Source organism: Puma concolor, chromosome B2 (assembly GCF_028749965.1).
Source record: "Puma concolor isolate L17-30 chromosome B2, mPumCon1.1.hap2, whole genome shotgun sequence".
In the NCBI taxonomy this organism is placed as follows: domain Eukaryota; kingdom Metazoa; phylum Chordata; class Mammalia; order Carnivora; family Felidae; genus Puma; species Puma concolor.
The window spans coordinates 123,798,846-123,818,588 of record NC_141671.1 but is presented as its reverse complement, the minus strand read 5'-3'; the positions used below and the strand labels follow the sequence as shown (position 1 = coordinate 123,818,588).

Genomic DNA, 19,743 nt, shown 5'->3' with positions numbered 1-19,743 from the left:
ACCCTTTGGGGTTCCTACGATATACTGTCACAGTTGACTAGGTGATAAAGTGATATCTGGTAGCATTAACTTTATCACTCATATTTTAAGTGCAGTGGAGAGCATGGCATGTTCATGAAACTGAGAAGATGATGTGAGTGTGATAATTAGATTGGAGTATTTTATTTTATTAGAGAGAGAGAGAGCAAGAGCGAGAATGCACACCTGAGCAGGGGAGAGGGGCAGAGGGAGAGAGAGAGAGAGAGAGAGAATCTTAAGCAGGGGCTTGGTCCTGGGACCCTAAGATCGTGATCTAAGCTGAAATCAAGAGTCAGACACTCAACCAACTGAACCACCCAGGTGCCCCCAGATGGGAGTTTTTTAAAAAAGCTCTTACATAGTAGAGACTGGATTGAAGGTAGTACATTAGGGGATGTACATAGATTAGTTTGGAGATGGGTTTATTAATCTAGAGGAGATGAGGATATTTGAGGACAGTGTTCTCAAAGTGTGGTCCAGGTACCATCAGCATCACTGGGGAATTTATTAGAAAAGTAATTCTTGGCCCTGTTCAGAGGGGGGCACAGCTGCTCTTTTATTTAATAAGCTCTCCATAGTCTGTTGATGTTTGCTTTGAGAATCAAAGTTTAGGACAAGGGTGGTAGCATTCGATTTGGAGATAGATTCAAGAGATACCTTACAGGAATTAAGGGCTACAGGATCTGGAAGTTGGTTGAATCTGGCTTGCACAGTGTGGAAACCTTTATAGAGAGAGGGACTGCTGAAAGACATCTTAATCTTGCAGGTTAACACATTCATTTATCTAGGCTTATCTGGATAACGTATTCTTGATCTCATGTAAGGAACTGATGGCATACCACGTCAGGCATTCAGAGGGTGTTTTTTTTGTGTGTGTTCATGGCCTCGCTTTCTTGAGGTCAGAGTTTATCCCTTTGTCTCTCATAGGTCTTGACGGTGTGTCTTGTGTGTGGTTCATTTTCAGGATAGTTTTACTCCTTGAGTTACTTCTGTACTATACACCAAGAAGTCAGTGACTTTATTGAAGTGGGAGGTACAGTGAAATGGTTTTGAGTTTTTTCTGTGACAAACTGTGTTTTTAATAAATGCATGTGGTTTGGGGTCTTTTAGTTTTTCAAAACATGTATGCAATAGTGATGTTAGATCAGAAACTTATTTTTCTTTTTTAGTGATATATTTTCCAAGTGATTTTCAATGAAAAATGAATAGTATTAGAAGGATGCTCTGTTCTTAAAGAAGCAACCAGTGTCATTGAAGAGCTGATCATATTCATGGTCTTATGAATTCTGATAATTGAGTGATTTTTATCAATTAATAGGAATTTTTCTAAAATTCATCAGCACATGTACGTTTTTGAACTCTAGGTAGGCACCGTTGTCCTGATGGAAAGGGAATTTCTAAATGTTACAGCTTTTTTTCCTTTGGAAAGATTGACTTTGATATTGCGTGTTGAACATAGCCAAGGAATTGAGGATGGCGAAAAGAGCCTACATATACAACTTTATTTGAACAGTTGTGGGTTTTGTTTTGCCTACTGTAATTGGAAGTGTTAAAGGATAAACTGAGGCATATTGCAATTAGTAAGAATTTATTTGAACAAACACCAGTTTGAATCAGGCAGCTCCAAACTGGAAGTGGTTATGGTCCCCCCACCAGATTGGACTAAGGGGCAGGGATTTTATAGAGAAGATAGGAAACAAAGCAAGGAAATTATTTGATTGACTATAGCTTAAAGGTTGCATTATTTGAGAAAGCCTAGTTGGATTTTTGTGATTGGTGGTTCTTTTTAAAAATTTTTTTTAACGTTTATTTATTTTTGACAGACAGACAGACAGACAATGCAAGCGGGGGCAGGGCAGAGAGAGATGGAGACACAGAATCCGAAGCAGGCTCCGGGCTCTGAGCTGTCAGCACAGAGCCTGACTTGGGGTTTGAACCCACAGGTTGAGTCGTGATATCATGACCTGAAACTAAGTCTGAAGCTTAATCAACTGAGCCATTGAGGTACCCCTGATTGGTTGTTCTTCTTGATCCTCAGGCTTAGGAGTTGACTCTGGCTTAGTTTTCCATTTGTTAGCAAGGCATTGGAGCCACTCGGTCAAAAGGCCTCCAAATGATTGCTTAAACAGTAGTATTCATTCCATTCCAACTCAGAATCTTTATTAAGCATCAATTAACGTGTAAGAAAAACCCAATTCTAATAAATTTATGAATTAATTTGGTATAAGGAAGTATGTTAAATGTCCTCTTCAAATGTGCCAAAGTGGTATGGTGGGTGGAACATTAGTCCTGCTTGAAGGGTGTGGGAAGGCTTCTGGAAGGACTGGGACATTTGGGAGGAAGAATGGCATCTTAGACAGAGGAAACAGTAGTGCTTGAGCAGTGGCCTCTATGTGAGGCTTATTTGAGAACACTCATTTGCAGCAGGAAAGAGGGCTGGGAACGGAAATAGGCAAATTCTGGAAGGCAGTTTTTAATTTTTGGTGTGTCATGTCAGCTTATTGGAGGTTTTTGAATAAGGGGTAATATTTTTGGAAAGGAACTGATGACCATATACAAAGTGGACTACAGGGGGATTTGTAGGCCAGTTTTTCCTAACTTTCCCTGATATCAGTCATCTGGGAATAGTATAAAAATACAGATTCCCTGGGGGTGCCTGGGTGGCTCAGTTGGTTAAGCGTCAGACTTGGGCTCAGGTCATGATCATGCGATTCACAAGTTCAGGCCCTGCTTTGGCTCTGTGCTGACAGCTTGGAGCCTGGAGCCTGCTTCTGATTCTGTCTCTCTCTCTCTCTCTCTCTCTCTCTCTCTCTCTCTGCCCTTTGCCCACTCGTACTTCGTCTCTCCCTTTCTCAAAAATACATAACACATAAAAAAATACAGATTCCGGTCCCGTTTCCAGCATCACAGAATCAGAACCTCCAGAGGAGGAAGCTCAGGCAGTTGTATCATTAATGAGTGCTTCTTACATGATATTCAATTTAAGGTGTTTAGGGAACAATTTGAGGCAGTTTAGGAGTCAGGTTTTGAATTCTTTGAAATTTCATATATGTTTAAATGCCTTAAGTTTTAAAAGTAATTATGGGTGTTCCAATTTTTCAGAAAGCATTTCCATCAAAGTTTGTGATTTAAATTTAGAAAAGAATAGTATTTTGTATTTATCCTTTTCTCTCCTCTTTCTTTCTCTTTTTATTGTATTTCTTGCCTTTTGGGTTCTCACTTCAACTTCAGAGATTTGGACTGTTTTTTCCCCACTAGTAGCTATTTTCCCTGGGGACTTTTTCTACCTTCTTTCCCGCCCCAATTCCCAGCAAATCCAGCCAACAGCATTTCTAAAACAGTAGCCACAGTGTAGGTTTCTGAGTTGGATTTGTGTGTAGATTGGGGATAAGAATCCATCCGTTCCCCCCCCCCCCCCCCAGAAAAAAAATAGTTCCTCTGAGGTTGAGTAGCAGCCTGGATATTGACAACTTCCTTTTCCCTGTCAATTATTTCCTGAGTGAAAATTGTTGAGGGAATTATCTGATTTTTTTCCTTACTTAAGTTTTGATTTTCCTTAGGGTTTTCCTCACAGTTGAAAGATAAGAGAAGAAGTTAGGGAAAGTATTTTTTTTTTTTTTTTTTTTGTTACTTTTAGGCTAAACTGAGTAGTTTATTACAGCTAGGAAAATAATTTCTAAATTACCAGGCACAAAGTGGTCCAGTTTACATTTTTTAGTACCCCAGTTATTATTAACTAATTAATTAATTACTTTAATGTTTATTTTTGAGAGAGTCAGGGAGGGGCAGAGAGGAAGACAGAGGATCCCCAACAGTCTCCATGCTGTCAGTGCAGAGCCTGATGTGGGGCTTGAACTCATGGACTGTGAGATCATGACCTGAGCCAAAACCAAGAGTTGGATGCTTAACCAGCTGAGCCACTCAGGCATCCCACCCCATTTCATTATAATAGCAGTGCTCTATTCTCCTTGTACTAGAGGGAGATAAATAGGGGTATATATGCAACATAATATGTGTATTGTTAAATAAAAAGGTTTTTTTAATGTTTATTTTTGAGAGAGAGAGAGAGAGACACACACACACAGAGCATAAGTAGGGGAGGGTTAGAGAGAGAGGGAGACACAGAATCTGAAACAGGCTCCAGGTTCTGAGCTGTCAGCACAGAGCCCAACATGGGGCTCGAATCCAGGAACCATGAAGACCTTAGGGTCTTCAGAATTGCATACAAAAAATAACAGAACTGGGAAAAAATAGGATCGTGACAGATCACTGAGCCTGTAAAGTACTGCAAAAACAGTAATGAAAATGCTTGCACATTTGAAAAGATACCTTAACTTCCTAATAAAGAAATATTCCAGTAACTATAAAACTTTAAATTTTTAAGAAAGGTAAAAGCTTAACAGAAATGTGAGAAATAATTAAACTAACAAGTCATGTTGCAAAGGCAAAATGCTCACAGATCTCGGAGAGTCAAGAAGCAGTAGGCATGCACAAAACAAGTCACAGGTCCTCCAAACTGAGCCTAGAGGAAGAATGTGGCGCGCTCTGGCTTTATGGTACGGTCACAGTTACGGTGTAAGCTGTGGCAGACGTTACTTTGTACCTGCTGCTTTTAGGTGATGATGCAAAACATCGAAGTGGGGGCAAAATCTCATAACCAAAGCAACTTGAATGTTTTACCCTCATCGTTCTCCTGTTTACCATTTGGTGTGAGTAGGTTGTGTTAAGGAAACACGCAGTATGGCAGAATAGCCGCACTCTCTCTCTTACTTGTTCTCTTTGTCCCAGGTGTCTTCCACCTGCTCCTCAGTTTTTCTGATGTTCTTACCTCATTTTGTATAATCGCGCCAGTCTTCGATGACTGTGCCTCTGTAGCACTCATCTGTACTACTCATTTGGCTCTTAAAATGCATCGTTACGTTTTTTTCTTTGCTTTTACTACTAACCTCTAAGGCCATGGTTTATATAGTCTATGAATAGATAGCACTTATGCCACAGCCCTCTGAGTAGGGGTATTACACATAAGCCATAGCATTATCTAGTGTTTGTATGTGCATTATTTATATGCATTGGTTATAGACTTTATGGTTAGTTTCTCTTTCTTTCATAGGTCATGCCTTCCTGAAAACATGCACAAAGGTTCAATGTGGGAACACTAAGCAGTAGACTTAAGTGTTATGTGCTCTTCCAGAAAGCTAAATACTATAAAATCCCTAGGAACACTTTGCGTGTAGAATGCTGTATTTCTACCCTCTGTCTTTGTAACTTTCTATCTTTCTTAACTTATTCTTTAATTATATTTCTTCACAATTGAACACAAGCTGCAGGAATTGAGGTCAGTGGGCATCCAGCTGAGGTGGAAGAGTCAGCCCTGGGGGCATTCATGATGATTTTTCTTTTTTGCTCACTTATATTTGGTTGATGATACGCAGACATATATTGACACTTTCATACTTTGGCTTTCCTCCTTTTAATGAAATATACAATACCAGTTACACATTGAGGGATGACACTGAGTGCTATAGAATGGCACAGGCTGATATCTGAAAGTCAGAGTTAGGTATGTGATGCTATTATGCAGTGTAGACAATGCGTGATTGAAAGGAGGTTTTCAAAAATTAAGGTCTATGATTTTGATCAGCTGTTGGGTTCAGACAAAATTAGCAATTCTCAGAAAGTGAAAATTAAGTTTTTAGTATTTTCTTTTTTTTTAATTTTTATTAAAAAAATTTTTTTAATGTTTATTTTTGAGAGAGAGAGAGTGGGGCGCCTGGGTGGCGCAGTCGGTTAAGCGTCCGACTTCAGCCAGGTCACGATCTCACGGTCCGTGAGTTCGAGCCCCGCGTCAGGCTCTGGGCTGATGGCTCAGAGCCTGGAGCCTGTTTCTGATTCTGTGTCTCCCTCTCTCTCTGCCCCTCCCCTGTTCATGCTCTGTCTCTCTCTGTCCCAAAAATAAATAAACGTTGAGAGAGAGAGAGAGAGACAGAGCATGAGTGGGGAGGGGCAGAGAGAGAGGGAGACACAGAATCCAAAGCAGGCTCCAGGTTCTGAGCCATCAGCACAGAGCCTGACGCGGGACTTGAACCCACGAGCTGTGAGATCATGACCTGGCTGAAGTTGGATGCTTAACTGACTGAGCCACCCAGGCACCCCTTTAGTATTTTCTTAATTGTACAAATAAGCAAGTTTGGTATGTGGTTTGAAATATTTGTTCCAAAGAAGAGAATATGGCAGGGAAGATGGGGTGGTAGGCAGGGATGAGGTGTTAGGAAAGGTAGTGTTTGAAAACTGTGGCGAGTCAGCTCGGTGAAGGTTTTGGAGATAAAAAGGAGGATGATTGTAGAGGCCAGTGAGTAGTTAGTAAGGACGTCTGAGCAGGATTTGGAGTATGGTGTGTTTTGTCCCTGTTTTGTTTTTAGCTATTACTACAGAATGTGGGTAAATGGCTGTAGGTGGTTGGTCAGCATCTTTTGTTTTTATTTTCACTTTAAAAAAAAAAGACCTATTGGAAAGTGGCTGTGCTACAGCATTCTTCCATCATTTTCTGTTCTAGCTGCTCAGTTTATTTACTCGCGACGTGACAAACCTTCACTTGTTGAGCCTGTAGAAGAATATGATTACGAAGATCTGAAAGAGTCCTCCAATTCTTTTTTGAACCATCAGCTAAGTGGAATTGATCAAGGTATAGTAAAAAGTAGTTTATCCGTGCTTCGTGTTTGAAAATGATTGGTAATCGGTATACCAGAATTTTTCACTTTTATTGTGATTGTTCATGATAGTGATGGTGGGAAGGAATGGTACAAATATATCTTGTCTCGTCAAGGGAAATTTACATTTTATTAAGTATATTTTATGAGGAATGTATGTTTAACTGTATGGCTGAAACATTGGTTGTGTGGCTATTTAACTGGAATTTTTGACTGAGATCTTTGTTTTATCTCTTCAGGAGAGAAACTTCAGTGATTTGTTTTCTTGTACCAATATTTATTATTTCATAAGCTCTAATAGGGAAAGAGATATATTGTGGATAAAAATATAATCATTATAAATAATTTTTGCCAAGGAAAGAGGAGAGTTGTACATCCTAATATAGTTTCAAATTCCTTTTTTTAGTTTTCAAGATTGAGTGTTCTTCCATGGCACCATTTAAGTACAGCCTTTTAATTATTTTCTGTTCTAGCTCGTCTTTATTCATGCCTTGATCACATGAGAGAGGCACTTGGAGATGCCGTGCCAGATGACATATTGGTCGAAGCAGTTCTGAAGAACAAGTTTGATGTGCAGAAGGCCTTGTCACTGGTTCTGGAGCAAGATAAAATGCAGAATTTGAAGGTCAAGAGTGAGGGAGCAGCATCCACAGGGAAGACTGCAAAAGGTATGCTTTTCCTTGTTCTCCTTTAGTGGTTTTACAGCTAATGTTTTAAAAGAGGCACTGATTTGCTCAGGCTGTTAAGAAATATGGGCGGAACATTTTGCATGTTACAGTAATCCTGATTTTCATCAATTGATTTTCCACTTTGTGAATTTTTAAGCTGAGTGCTTTGTTTTCTTCCCTCTGTTACAGCTTGTTTTTTCATAATTTCCCTTTGTTTTGTAACTAGCAGGATATAGGGGAAATAAAATCAGACAAAAACAAGCCACTTGTTGCTTCTTGTCAGTAGCTTAGAGAGCTTTTTAATTATTGTTGTTTTTCTAACTCTAATGGGTCAGGAGGTGGAAATTAATAGCCAGACGATTAATTACAGAAATCCCTTTATTTTTATAGTATTTATAAATATGTTAGTTTTATTGAAATATCATAAGTATCATACTACTGTTTCATTTCAAAGCCAGATCTTTAATTTTAAATTTATAGAATATGGGGTTAAGCTTGGAAATTTAATTGGCATAAGAAGGGAACTGAGGTACCTCTGTAATAATTGGTATGGTATCTGTCAGTATGACCATGGTGATTTATTAACTGGGCTGGTATTTCCTGTAACCTGAGGACTAGATTTTTTTACCACATCAAAGTCGTATGCAATCTGTTACTATGAAACAAGGATGGGTTTTATTATCTATTTAAATTAAAAAAAATTTTTGATGTGGAGGCACTTGTAACTGACACTATGAAAATGAGTCTTTAATATTTCATCTTTATTAATAGTTTATCCCAGAGATGACAGGATGTTATTTGTTTGCTTGTTTTTAACACATTAAAAATGTAGGAGAAGATAAACCTAGTTCTTTTCATTGGTCTTTTAATTGTTTTGAATTTGAGATAACCATGACGATAATTTAAGTACATTAAAACCTCACATTATAAAATTTGTGAAAAGTAGAATATTGACTAACTTGATATTTACATTTGTATATATTAGTGAACAAAGTATGAAGGTCACTGTAGATGGTTAAAGGAAGGTAAAATTCCTTTATTACTGTTTTTTTTAGAGTGTTCACTTATTAAATAATGATCAAATATTTGATCGCTTTATTCATGCTGTAATCAGAAGAAACATTTAGTAATTAAATGCCTCATTTCATGTTTCCTTTTGGTTGCTGTGACTGTCTTCTGCATATGTCAACCTATTCATCTGAAAATTAATGGCTTTTGTAAGGTAAGGAGTCTTATTATCTTCCTCTCAAGTTTCAGCTGATAATGTTCAAAGCTCTTGTCCTCAATCCGCAAACCATTTGGATTGTAGTAGCAAACCCTCTGATTTTTCTGGCCCACTAGCAAAATATGGATTATATCATAATTCCTCAGTTGTACCAAGTCACTATTTACTCCATAAAAAAAAGAAACCTGACAGACCTAAAAGTGAAAAGAAACTAGAATCATGTAAGTTAACAAAAGAGCTTTCGCTAGCTGACCTCATTGATGATGCGCCAAGAGATTCTTGTAAAAGTCAGCCGTCAGTCAGATTATCATCCACGGATGGTCTGGAAAGTCTGTTTTCAAAGAATCTAGGTGCTGATCTGTTTAGACCTCATGAATCGGAATGTGTTTCCAAAGATGATTCTGCATTCAAAGAAATACCAGATTTAAAATCCTTAATGATAAAGAGCACAACGCCTAGTAACTCTTTATGTATTCAGAATAATTCACTTCCTGCTACCCATAACATTCCAGTACAAAACAACTTAGGAAATTTAAATAGTCCTTTGCTCTTAACTAGCTCATTGGAAAATATAGCTCATGATAATTTAAATACTAGTAAAATGACTGAAGTTGGAAGTGTTTCTTCAGTTGAACAGAGTGCCAAGAATTACATTTTAAAAGATGACAGTCCGCAGTTTGCCGGGTGTGAAAGTCCATCCCTAGCTGAACTGTTTCAGGAACACAAAGAAAATAATCCAAGCCAGTGCTTTACTTTATCTGATCTTTGTAACCAGTCATCTGCCAGTTTCACAGATCTCAGTTTGGGATCTTTTCCCTTGTCAAGGCTAGCAAATCGGTATCCATCTTCGACTGGAATATCAGAGTTAACAGGATCTCTGTCGTCTTTGGCATTTTGTAAAGCTTCTCCTACAAGAGACCTTGAGAATTTGTCACTTTCTGATTTGATTGCAGAAACAATTGATGTAGACAACTCTCAGTTTAAGAAGGATTCCTTTAAGCTCAGTGTATCTGAAATGAGTTCACCTGGAATAGATTCAAATATTGATCTTAGTGTCCTTATAAAAACCCCTGATTTTGTTCCAAAACATGTAGTAGACCAATCAGTTGCTCCAACATCAGGAACTAAAGTTTTAAATTCGAAGTTAGGGAAAAATTTCAATTCTGCTAAGGATAATAAGAGAACCAATAAAGGCTCTTTGACTAGGAACCCACCTTTTTCTCTCTCTTGGACCAAGGCTCTTGCTGCTAGACCTTCAGCTTTTGCTTCTACACTGTGTCTTCGTTACCCATTGAAAAGCTGCAAGCGACGCACCCTTGACCTCTATAAGACTTTTCTTTATAGTAGACAAGTTCAAGACATAAAGGACAAAGAAATAAGTCCTCTTATAGCAATAACACCATTTGACTTCAAATCAGCATCTCCTGATGACATTGTAAAAGCTAATCAGAAGAAAGCTTTCACTAGAGAATAGTAACAGGAGAACTTTATAACTGTTGTAGAGTTTTTGTTTTAATTTAAAATCTTTATAGGATTACTGTATATTATGGGATGAGAGTTGTGGTTTTATATTAAAATTGTCTTAAGTCAGTTGATAACTTTAGTTGATAATGTATTTTTGCACTGAAAAAAACTTTTTTTTACTATATTTTCTTTTAGTGATAACGGGCTTTATTTAAGTTGATAGCCTAAAGTGGGTATATATGTTTACAAAATGCATATGGAAACTTGATATTGTGAAATCAAACCTCAGATATTTTTGTTTGAAGCACTCAACTTTATAAGTTTTTACAATGAGACCTTTTCTTTTGTAAAACATTTTTGTGCTTCATTCTTAAATGAAAATGCCACTTGGGATTATTCTAGTTTAGAGATAAAGATTTTTCTTCTGATATGTGGCATAGCATAGGTGAGACATAATTATATTTTAAAATATTAGTGATATCATTCCCATTCATTATTTTTCTGTAGGTGGATAAAATTTTTCTATTAGAAAATTTTAAAATTCCTGACTTTTAAGAATACTGTGGAGGTTGTTGAAGTACATTTTTGATGATAATAAAATGAAAATCCTTTAAGGGACCATGTACATATTGAAGTTGGATTAATACATAAATTATTTTTATACATTTTCGAAACCATTTGTCCTAAATGCACACTTTGAAATAAATATATAGAAAGTGTTTTCAAGTATGGTTGCATGCTGTTTGAATAGATAATTTTATCAGATCTCTTTAGCTTTTTCTTATGTAAGTAATAAAATGTGTTTTCCTCTGATACTGACAGTGTATGTGCTACCATGACCAAGTTTCAGCAGTGTCAGACCAAATCCGAGCTCTTCTAGGCAGTAGAACCAGTATGTAATTCATCCCTGAAAGCAGTGGTCCTCAACTAGCAATCAGAATCGCTAGGGGAATTTTTTTCAGAACAGATGCCGTGGCTTCAATCCAGACATGGTCAGTTAGTCTCAGAGGGATGACATTTTGGGACTGTGTATTTTTAAACAAGTCCCCAGGTGATTGTGATGTGTTACTTTTACTTGAGAACTATTGCCTTGGGGGAAGAACTCAATAGAATGGAAAGAATTACTGATGCTAAGGATAGCACCTGACCAATGTGAATTTGTATTTTATAGTTTCTCGTAATCAGAAATACCAAGGAAAATTGCTAATTAGGAATTATAGTCTTGCATAAGAGGATGCTGATACTGTATCATTAGTATTTCTTGCAAAAAAAAATAGGATCTAAAATGTTAGTTCTTAATGAAAATAAAATAGCTGGCCTTTTCCTAGTAAAGACCTACTTTCTCTGGCAGCTACTTCAGAGTGCTTTTTATAATTTTTCTTTTTTGTATTTCTTGTTTCAGTTTATTTTCAGAATGACATTCCAATATTTTTAGCTGTGTATGATGTTTTTATATCCACTGTTTTGGTGGGAAATCTTAAGCTAGAATTATGTTTTCCTTATTCTTGACCAAACACTTTTTTTTGTGATGCCTTCAGGTTTTGTTTTTAACTGTGTATTTCAGTGTATATCATACTGATGCTTACGAGATGATATAAATTAGGTTATATTTTATGGTCAGTTTTAAAGTTTAAATTACCCCAACTGCTGATTTTGTTTTCCTAGTCTTATACCTTGATGAAACATTTTAGTACTTTTGCAAAATTAGTGTATGACTCATCAACTAGATTTATATATGGGCCCTCTCCAACTTAGAAGTGAATTGTATTCTATGAGTTTGGAACTGACAAAATTCCTGATAGATTAAGTGTTAATGCAAGTGTACCCACTTTGCACGTGAATCCACAGATATTTATGTAACTCATATTAAAGTTGAACAGTGGTACTATTATTTTACCATCTTTTATAACAGATTTTCAAGTGGAAATGTAATACTTTTAAGCCATTAAAAGTAGATTTTGTAGTGAACTAGATTTCCCTTTGTTGGCTCATTAGGATTGTGACTACCATTTATAAGATTATTTCTTTAGGGAAAATCCTATATTGCAGGATGATAGGAAAGGCAACAATTTTTAAATAGGTCTCCCTGCCATTGTCATGGCTCCTGGTCCATCAGGCAAGTACATGACATGTACTTGGCTTTGTTGAGTAAGGAATTGTCAGTCTCTGAGATTCAGAGCGGAGCCGAGAAGACCCTTTGCCCTTTCCACCCTTGGCCTTTGGCCCTTGATAAAGCGACCAGTGCCTGTTTATGGATACACCTCAGTGACGATGATTTGCTCGCACTAAATGCGTACTCTGCACCAACTGCCCGTTTTTGACTGCTGTTTGGTAGCTCAGGTATGCTAAGTGTTTTGATTTATTTTCCAATTCTAATACCAGTTTTGTAGTGCAAAGTCATTTTTATTTGCATTATGATCAAGTGCATTAAAATTTTACTTTAGGAATAGATATAATGTTGTAATTATGTTCTAAATGATACAAAATACAAAAGATATTTAAAATTACTAGTTTTGGTCACGTTTTTTGTCCTTAAATGATCTAATGTTCATGGATGTTTTGTCCTTTTGCATTCTCAAGTCTTTGGTTGGCTCTTTTGGTTATGATTCTTCTTTCCATTAATTGGCAAGAACTAGGGTTTCACTTCCTTACAGAACACTTTGCTTAACTTTTCTTTTTTGTTTTACCTTTTTCCTATTTCCAGTTTAATAATTGCCATTCCAACCTCCTTCCCTCCTTTGGCTTTTAATTCTTCTTTCTTGAACTTTCCTTTCATCCTTTTGTCTTCTCATATAAGTAGTAATAAATAGCCCAAGTGTGTTATATTTTGTTTTTAGTGTTCGGTGGGAGGTCATACAACTGATTTTCACATCAGAGATAAAACCAGTATAGTGCTTTTCTTTGTATGTAAAGGGAAGCACTGTTAAGATAAACACAGTTAAGAGAAGATAATGGGTTTGTATGTGATTATTTACCTTTTAAATTGATCCTGAATTTATATGTGGACCACTACAAATAAACAAGTGCACAGTTGTACATGAAACTGTGTATCAACAAGTTTTTTTGTCTTGTATTCCTACAAGTATGTATTTGCTTATAGAGTCAGATTTGTAGTAGCCTAAAAATTGTTTTCTATTACTTGTGTGAACAAAGAGAATGTTGACTAAACAGGGAAGGATTGATAGTAATTTCTTTACTAGTTTTCTTTTAAAATTATATAAGACTCAGTATATGCAATTATACATTGTATTTTTAATTTTTAGGGTGTAAAAGATGTCATTTTGAGTGTATATATACATTTTTGTAAAAGCGACGTTGAAATAAATTACAGTTCTGAGGTTCTCCAAAATCAAGTAAGAAAACAACACAGTTTATCTATAGGGATTTTTAGGTAAGCTTGAGCCCTCAGAATGGAATTTTAATAATTTATGCTGAAGGTACTACTTTTATGTTCCTGTAAACAAATTAAATTTTTTTTTTTTTCAACGTTTATTTATTTTTGGGATAGAGAGAGACAGAGCATGAACGGGGGAGGGGCAGAGAGAGAGGGAGACACAGAATCGGAAACAGGCTCCAGGCTCCGAGCCATCAGCCCAGAGCCTGACGCGGGGCTCGAACTCACGGACCGTGAGATCGTGACCTGGCTGAAGTCGGACGCTTAACCGACTGCGCCACCCAGGCGCCCCAGTTCCTGTAAACAAATTAAAAAAAAAAGAACTACCTGTTTGTAAAGAATTTCCTCTAAGATATTTGCCATTTCAAATTCTTGCTTTCCAAAAGGTAAAATTTCGTATGTATTTACTTTTGAGGACTTAACATAGAAATCCTATTAAAGTATAGGTTATAACGAATATGGATATTGTAATTGCAAGGATGGAAGTAGAAGGGGAAAGAATTGACAGAGTGCCCATTTCTGATGTTGACGTGCCTGGTTTATATTATATGACCGAAAGGAAAACATCACATCATTTTAGTTGCAAGAGATATCACAAGGTGAGCAAAGCAATGATTGTTAACCTCAGATGGGAGGGGGGTTGTGGGTACTTAAACACATAATTGTATTGATTGTAGTGTGGCAGTTACGTCTTTACACTCTCCAAAGCTGACATCTTTGCCCTCCTGATCTAAGCTGCTGCCTCCTCTGTTTCCTATTTTTCTTAGTAGTATCTCTGTCTTCCAGTTGCTTAACCCAGAAACCTAGCTAACATCGTCCTTGATTTCTCTCCCTCATTTACTTACAATTGATTACCGGTCCTATTTTTCCTGCTTTACAAATAAGTAAAAATATCTGTGTATATACAGTTGATTGTCGTTATTTGTGGTAGTTACATTGTATAAAATCACAAATTAGCGAACACTGAGTGCAGTATGCCAACACTGACTTCTCAAATGCTGAAGCATTGCTCTTACAGGAAATACAGGGTTAGGTTCCTTTCATCTTCTGGTCACAACATTTTTGACAGTCAGTATGTAACCTTACTTTATGTATCTATTAAAAGACATTTGTTTAAAATGTATTATTTACATATCATTAATTCATTAACATTGAACTCACAGCCAGTGGCTCTATAACTCAGGCCTGTACAAAGCTTATCCAACACATGGCTTTTATTTATAAGGCACATCACAGCTGCCTTGTACTTAGGAACGCTAGGCAGTGCTTTAGCACTACTCATGAGGACCATTTTAAACAGCAAAGTAGCCAACTAAAATCACAGTGTGAAAAATGTGACACGAAATAGATCATAAAAAGGATACTTGTTTATGGTGTAAGAGCCAAAACAAGAAGGCAGGGTATCTATCACCTTTTGACCCAGCAGGGAATGTGCATGTTGGGTGACTCAGATTTTTTGCTTCTCTGCATTTGTCTGGGAGTGATTGCAAAAGTGCCATAAATAGTGATTTGGAGGTTACCAATAAACTTTAGTGAATAGGTGAATTTCCAAATATGGAAACCTTCAATAACAAGGAGGCATTGTACATTTTTTGACCCCACTGTTCTCCATTGTTATTGCCAGTTTACCTCTTAAAAGGCCATTAGTTTTGAGCAAAATTACTGAAAAATGAACTGGTTTCTTTACCTCTCATTTTATTTTGCCCAAAACACTTTCTACATTACAACCAGAGTAACTTTTCTAAAATGAAGCTCTAATATTCTGTCCTCTGTATAAACCTTTTAAATTATTTTATAAGACTTTTTCTGAATTTGTTTCTGTTTTGTGCGCCCTCTCTCCCTTCCCCCCGCCCCCCCCCCCCCCGCCGAACAAACCTACCTGAGTTTCCTCTGCTTCTGTATAGTGCTTTGCCCCTACCACCACCCCCATTTCTCCTGGCTGATCATCCTTCATGTTGTAGTTTATATATCACTTCACTCCCAGTCCTGGGGAGGGGAACCTTCATAGGCACCCTAGTTCATTGCATTCCTTTTATTACCTCTCCATGTAAAATTATACCCCTCTGTACATATAGTCCCTTTCCCTTGTAGTCCTGTTGAATTGTCCCTCACAGCACTTAAATCATCTGACATTGTGTGTGCATACACAGTTATTTTTATTACCTGTCTCCCTACTGCTCCTCATGGCCCCCACGCAGCTTCTATGGGTTTTGTATTTTTGTATTATTTGTATTTTTTGTATTATTCTTCTAGAAACTTTACTTGCATATCACTATGTGAACCTGCACGTATATATTTAGACAAATGGGAAGATGCTGTAACACTTCTATATCTGTACCAGTTGTCAAAGCCTTTTGCAGACTTTACTGTTTATACAGAGATCAATCTCATTCTTTTCAGAAGCTGTGTAGGATTTCTTAATGTGGTTGTACATTAAATAGCCCTTGTTGATAAACATTTTAAGTGTTTTCAGTTGCTGTCACTAATGACCCCAAAATGAACACCCTACATTTTTAGAAGTTGAATTTCTGGGCCAAAAAATATATACTTTAAATTTTTGATAGATGCTGCCTAATTATCTTTAACAGAGATTGTACTAATTTCCTTTCTCACAGGTTTCTGAGTATTTCTGTGCAGATTCTCACAGATATGGTTATTACTCTTTCTGGTATTACACCAACCTGATCATTAGAAAATATTTTTTTCATTTATTTATATGTTTTTAATAGAGTGAGGCTAACTGCTTTATCGTATATTTAAATCTATTTGTATTTCTTTTTCTTGGAACTGTCTACTTTTAATCTTTACCCATTTTTCTGCTCGTTGTCTTTCATAATGACTTTTTGTGTGTGTATATATACAATGTATGTATTGTATATATATGTGTACATGTACTTAAAAGTAAAAAAAACATTAGTCCTTTGTTGTATGCCTGGAAAATACTGTTTTCCGATTACCAGCTTGTTGTTTTTATAAGATAGAATTTTGATTTTCGTGTATTGAAATGCGTCAGTCTTTTCTCTTAAATGTTTTTGTTTGAAAGTTCTGTTCCAGCAAAAGATAATTTTTTAAAAAATCATTCGTTTTTTCTAATACATTTGACAGATTTTCTTTTCTGTTCTGTTCTTTTCTTTTTCTTTTCTAATACCTTTTACTCTTTGATCTAGCTGCCATTACGGAGGAAGCTAGGAATGCAGTTTATTCACCAGCATCTTTTGTCTTTCCAGCAGTTGGATTTGTCACAGTACCTTTTGTTTAATTACATGTCCCTTTTCTCTTTTAACCTGATTTGAACCTGCCATCTTTGACATACACTAAATTCTTTCCTATCTCTCTATATTTTGGGACTCTGTGCTCTTCCATTTCTTTGTCTTGTTTTATGCCAGTACCAGATCGTTAGTTACCGTGGTAATTTTTACACAATTTTGATTTGGTTTTAATGTTTGTAGGCTATCTTGTTTCTTCTTTCCTTTTTTGTAGTTTTCCTGAGTTATCTCTCTTGGTTTTTTTTTTTCCACACGAGCTTTAGAAACAAGCTGGTCAAATTATCTGGGGGAAAAAAATCCAGTTCTAATTTTTATTGAGATATTTAATGTTTTCAAAAATGTTTGGAGAAAATATATTGTCTTTATCAAAGGCAGAAGGCTTTGGACATTACATTATTAAACATGAAACATAATTTTAATAGATTTTCTAGTAGACTTATAATATGGAACAATCCTAGTTGATCATGGTAGTTTATTCTTTTAATATGATGGATTTTATTTGCTAATATTCTGTTGATGGTTATTCCATCTGTTCACAAATTTAATTTACACTTGTGTATATGTGTGTGTTCTTTCAGGTTTTGATTTCTCTTTGTGATGCGTTTTTGTTTTTTTTTTTTTTTTAATTTTTTAAATGTTTATTTTTGAGAGAGAGCAAGGATGAGCAGGGGAGGGCAGAGAGAGGGGAAACAGGATCCAAAGCGGGTTCGGCAGAGCCTGATGTTGGGCTCAAACTCAAAAGTGGAGATCATGACTTGAGCCTAAGTCAGTCGCTTAACCAACTGAGCCACCCAGGTGTCCCTCTTTGTGATGCTTTTATAGAGAAGAGTTTTTCTTTACCCTTAAGTAATTTAAAGAGCATTGAAATTATTTGTGTCATCAAAGGATTTATCTTTTTCAATAGAGAAATGTTCTAGAGTCAGTTTGAATGTTTTATTTTTCTTAGAAAACCATCCATTTCATTCAGGTGTATTTGTTTAGCATTATAGCAAACATTGTCATTATTTTTTTAGATTCTTTTATATTTAGTTAAATCTACATTCTTATTTTTTTTTTTTTTTTTTTTTTTAGTTTTATTTAAGTAATCTCTATGCCCTACATGGGGCTGGAACTTAGGACCCCAAGATCAAGAGTTGATACTCTTCCGACTGAACCAGCCAGGTGCCCCAATATCCATTTTTATTTTTTTATTAAAAAAATTTTTTTTAATGTTTATTTTTGAGAGAGAGAGAGAGAGAGCGCACTAGTGGGGGAAGGGTAGAGAGGGAAACAGGATCTGAAACGGGCTCCACTTGGACAGCGGTGAGCCCAGTATAGGCCTCGAACTCACGAACTGTGAGATCAGGACCTGAGCCAAAGTCAGAGGCTCAACTGGTTGAGTCACCCAGGTGCCCCTCCATTTTTATTTTGTTTTCTCCCCTCTACTTTCTTCTTCCCCTCTGCCAGCTTTGTTTTCTCTTGATTTTATTACTTTTAATTTGTTTCATTCTCCAAAGATTGGCTCTTGGATTAATAATTAGTTCTACTGGTATATTTTTTCATTAGTTTGTGAGTAATCTGTTTATTATCTAATCTGTTTTCCATTTTTTTCTCTGCCTTTCTGAGTGGAACATTTAATTTAACTTAAATGCATTTTCAATTCTTTATTATAGAAGTTAATTTTAATTTATGAGATTGCAAACACAGAAAAATTAAGAAAATAATATAACAGATACTCATGGACCCACCATTTAGTTGCAGATCTGTCTCTCTGTTGTGAGAAATAAATTGTTAGATTGGAGTCCTAGCTCCACCTTTTCCTTATTTCTCCCCACTGCTTTGTAGTTGATACGCATTGTTTACATTCTGTCTTATTTACCTAAGTCTCTGTAGTTCTATTTTTCCTGTGGATACTATATTTGCTCATGAGTTCTTTTAGAATCATTGTTATTTTCTGGGTTCCTTTAGAGTTACTGTTATTTTCTGGATAATTCACAATTTTTATTTTGATTTCCTTTTTAAGCCAAGAATCTGAAAGTCTTAAAATTTCCAGGTTATTGTGGGAGTTTCGTTATTTTTGTTAAGATTACTGATTTCACTGTACTGTTAGAGAATGTGGTCTGTGCCCTTAGAAGTTTACTGAGGTTTTTTTTTTTTTTTTTTTTTTTGAGGCCCAGTGTAGTTTTAGAATGGTTTCTTAGGCACTTGCCAAGAATATGAATTCTGTCTGAGGAATACAAAATATGATACATTTCTGTCAGTTACTTTTTAAATTGTTAGAGGGTTCAGTGGGCTGACTTAAAATCCGTTTCCTTAATTGTAGGCTGAGAGAGAGGTAAGTTAAAATATAATACCCTTCCATTTTATTTCATCTTATTACTTACAGATTTTACCTTATGCCTTTTGATATGTAAAGATACATGATCTTTCTGTGGATTTGAAGTTTGCATTAATGTAAAGTTCCTTTCTGATTTGTTTTATGCTTTTTGACTTAAATTCAGTTTGTTTAATGTCATGATTGCTTTCCCTAAGTTGGACTTGTTCATCCCTTTACTTTCAATGTTTTGAGTCACTTTGGTTATTTGTGCCTCCTGTAGATATAATTGCGTTTGTCAGAGTCAAAGGATAGGCTAGGTATAATACCTTCTGTGATGCATGGTCTGTATTTTGACTTGGTGTGTACTGTTTGGTAACTTGGAGATTTGTACTATCTTTGTAACATAGTAACATACTTTAATTTGCCAGCACTAAGAAATACGTTGGTCTCTCATTATGGAAGATGAAGAAATTAATTTATACTTCATCCCCTCCCTATTTCTCATAATTTTTGTTGATATTTTAAGTTCTTAGTTAAAATATTTACCTTTATAACTTTTATGTTTACATTTCTATTAACTGAACTATTAACTTTAAACAGTTAATTTAATGAGTCCTGGATTTAAAAGTCGAGCTCGTCAAAGTTACAGTTTCTTATACTTGCCCCCTCTCTCTTTTTGTCCTGTATTTTTAGTCGTATTATTTA

The 19,743-nt window shown here is 36.1% G+C and overlaps 1 protein-coding gene across 4 annotated transcripts in view; it reads left to right on the top strand.

Annotated features, from left to right (window-relative positions):
* The window catches only part of HBS1L (HBS1 like translational GTPase), an 87,562-nt gene that overhangs the window by 7,217 nt on the left and 60,602 nt on the right, over window positions 1-19,743 (top strand). Inside the window, exons 3-5 of one of the 4 annotated variants that reach the window (XM_025925135.2) lie at window positions 6,572-6,700; window positions 7,199-7,393; window positions 8,621-10,808. In XM_025925135.2, coding sequence (XP_025780920.1) covers window positions 6,572-6,700; window positions 7,199-7,393; window positions 8,621-10,092 — 1,796 coding nt within the window. In that variant the 3' untranslated portion in view covers window positions 10,093-10,808. The other 3 variants (XM_086707923.1, XM_086707924.1, XM_086707925.1) reach the window with 3 other exon arrangements.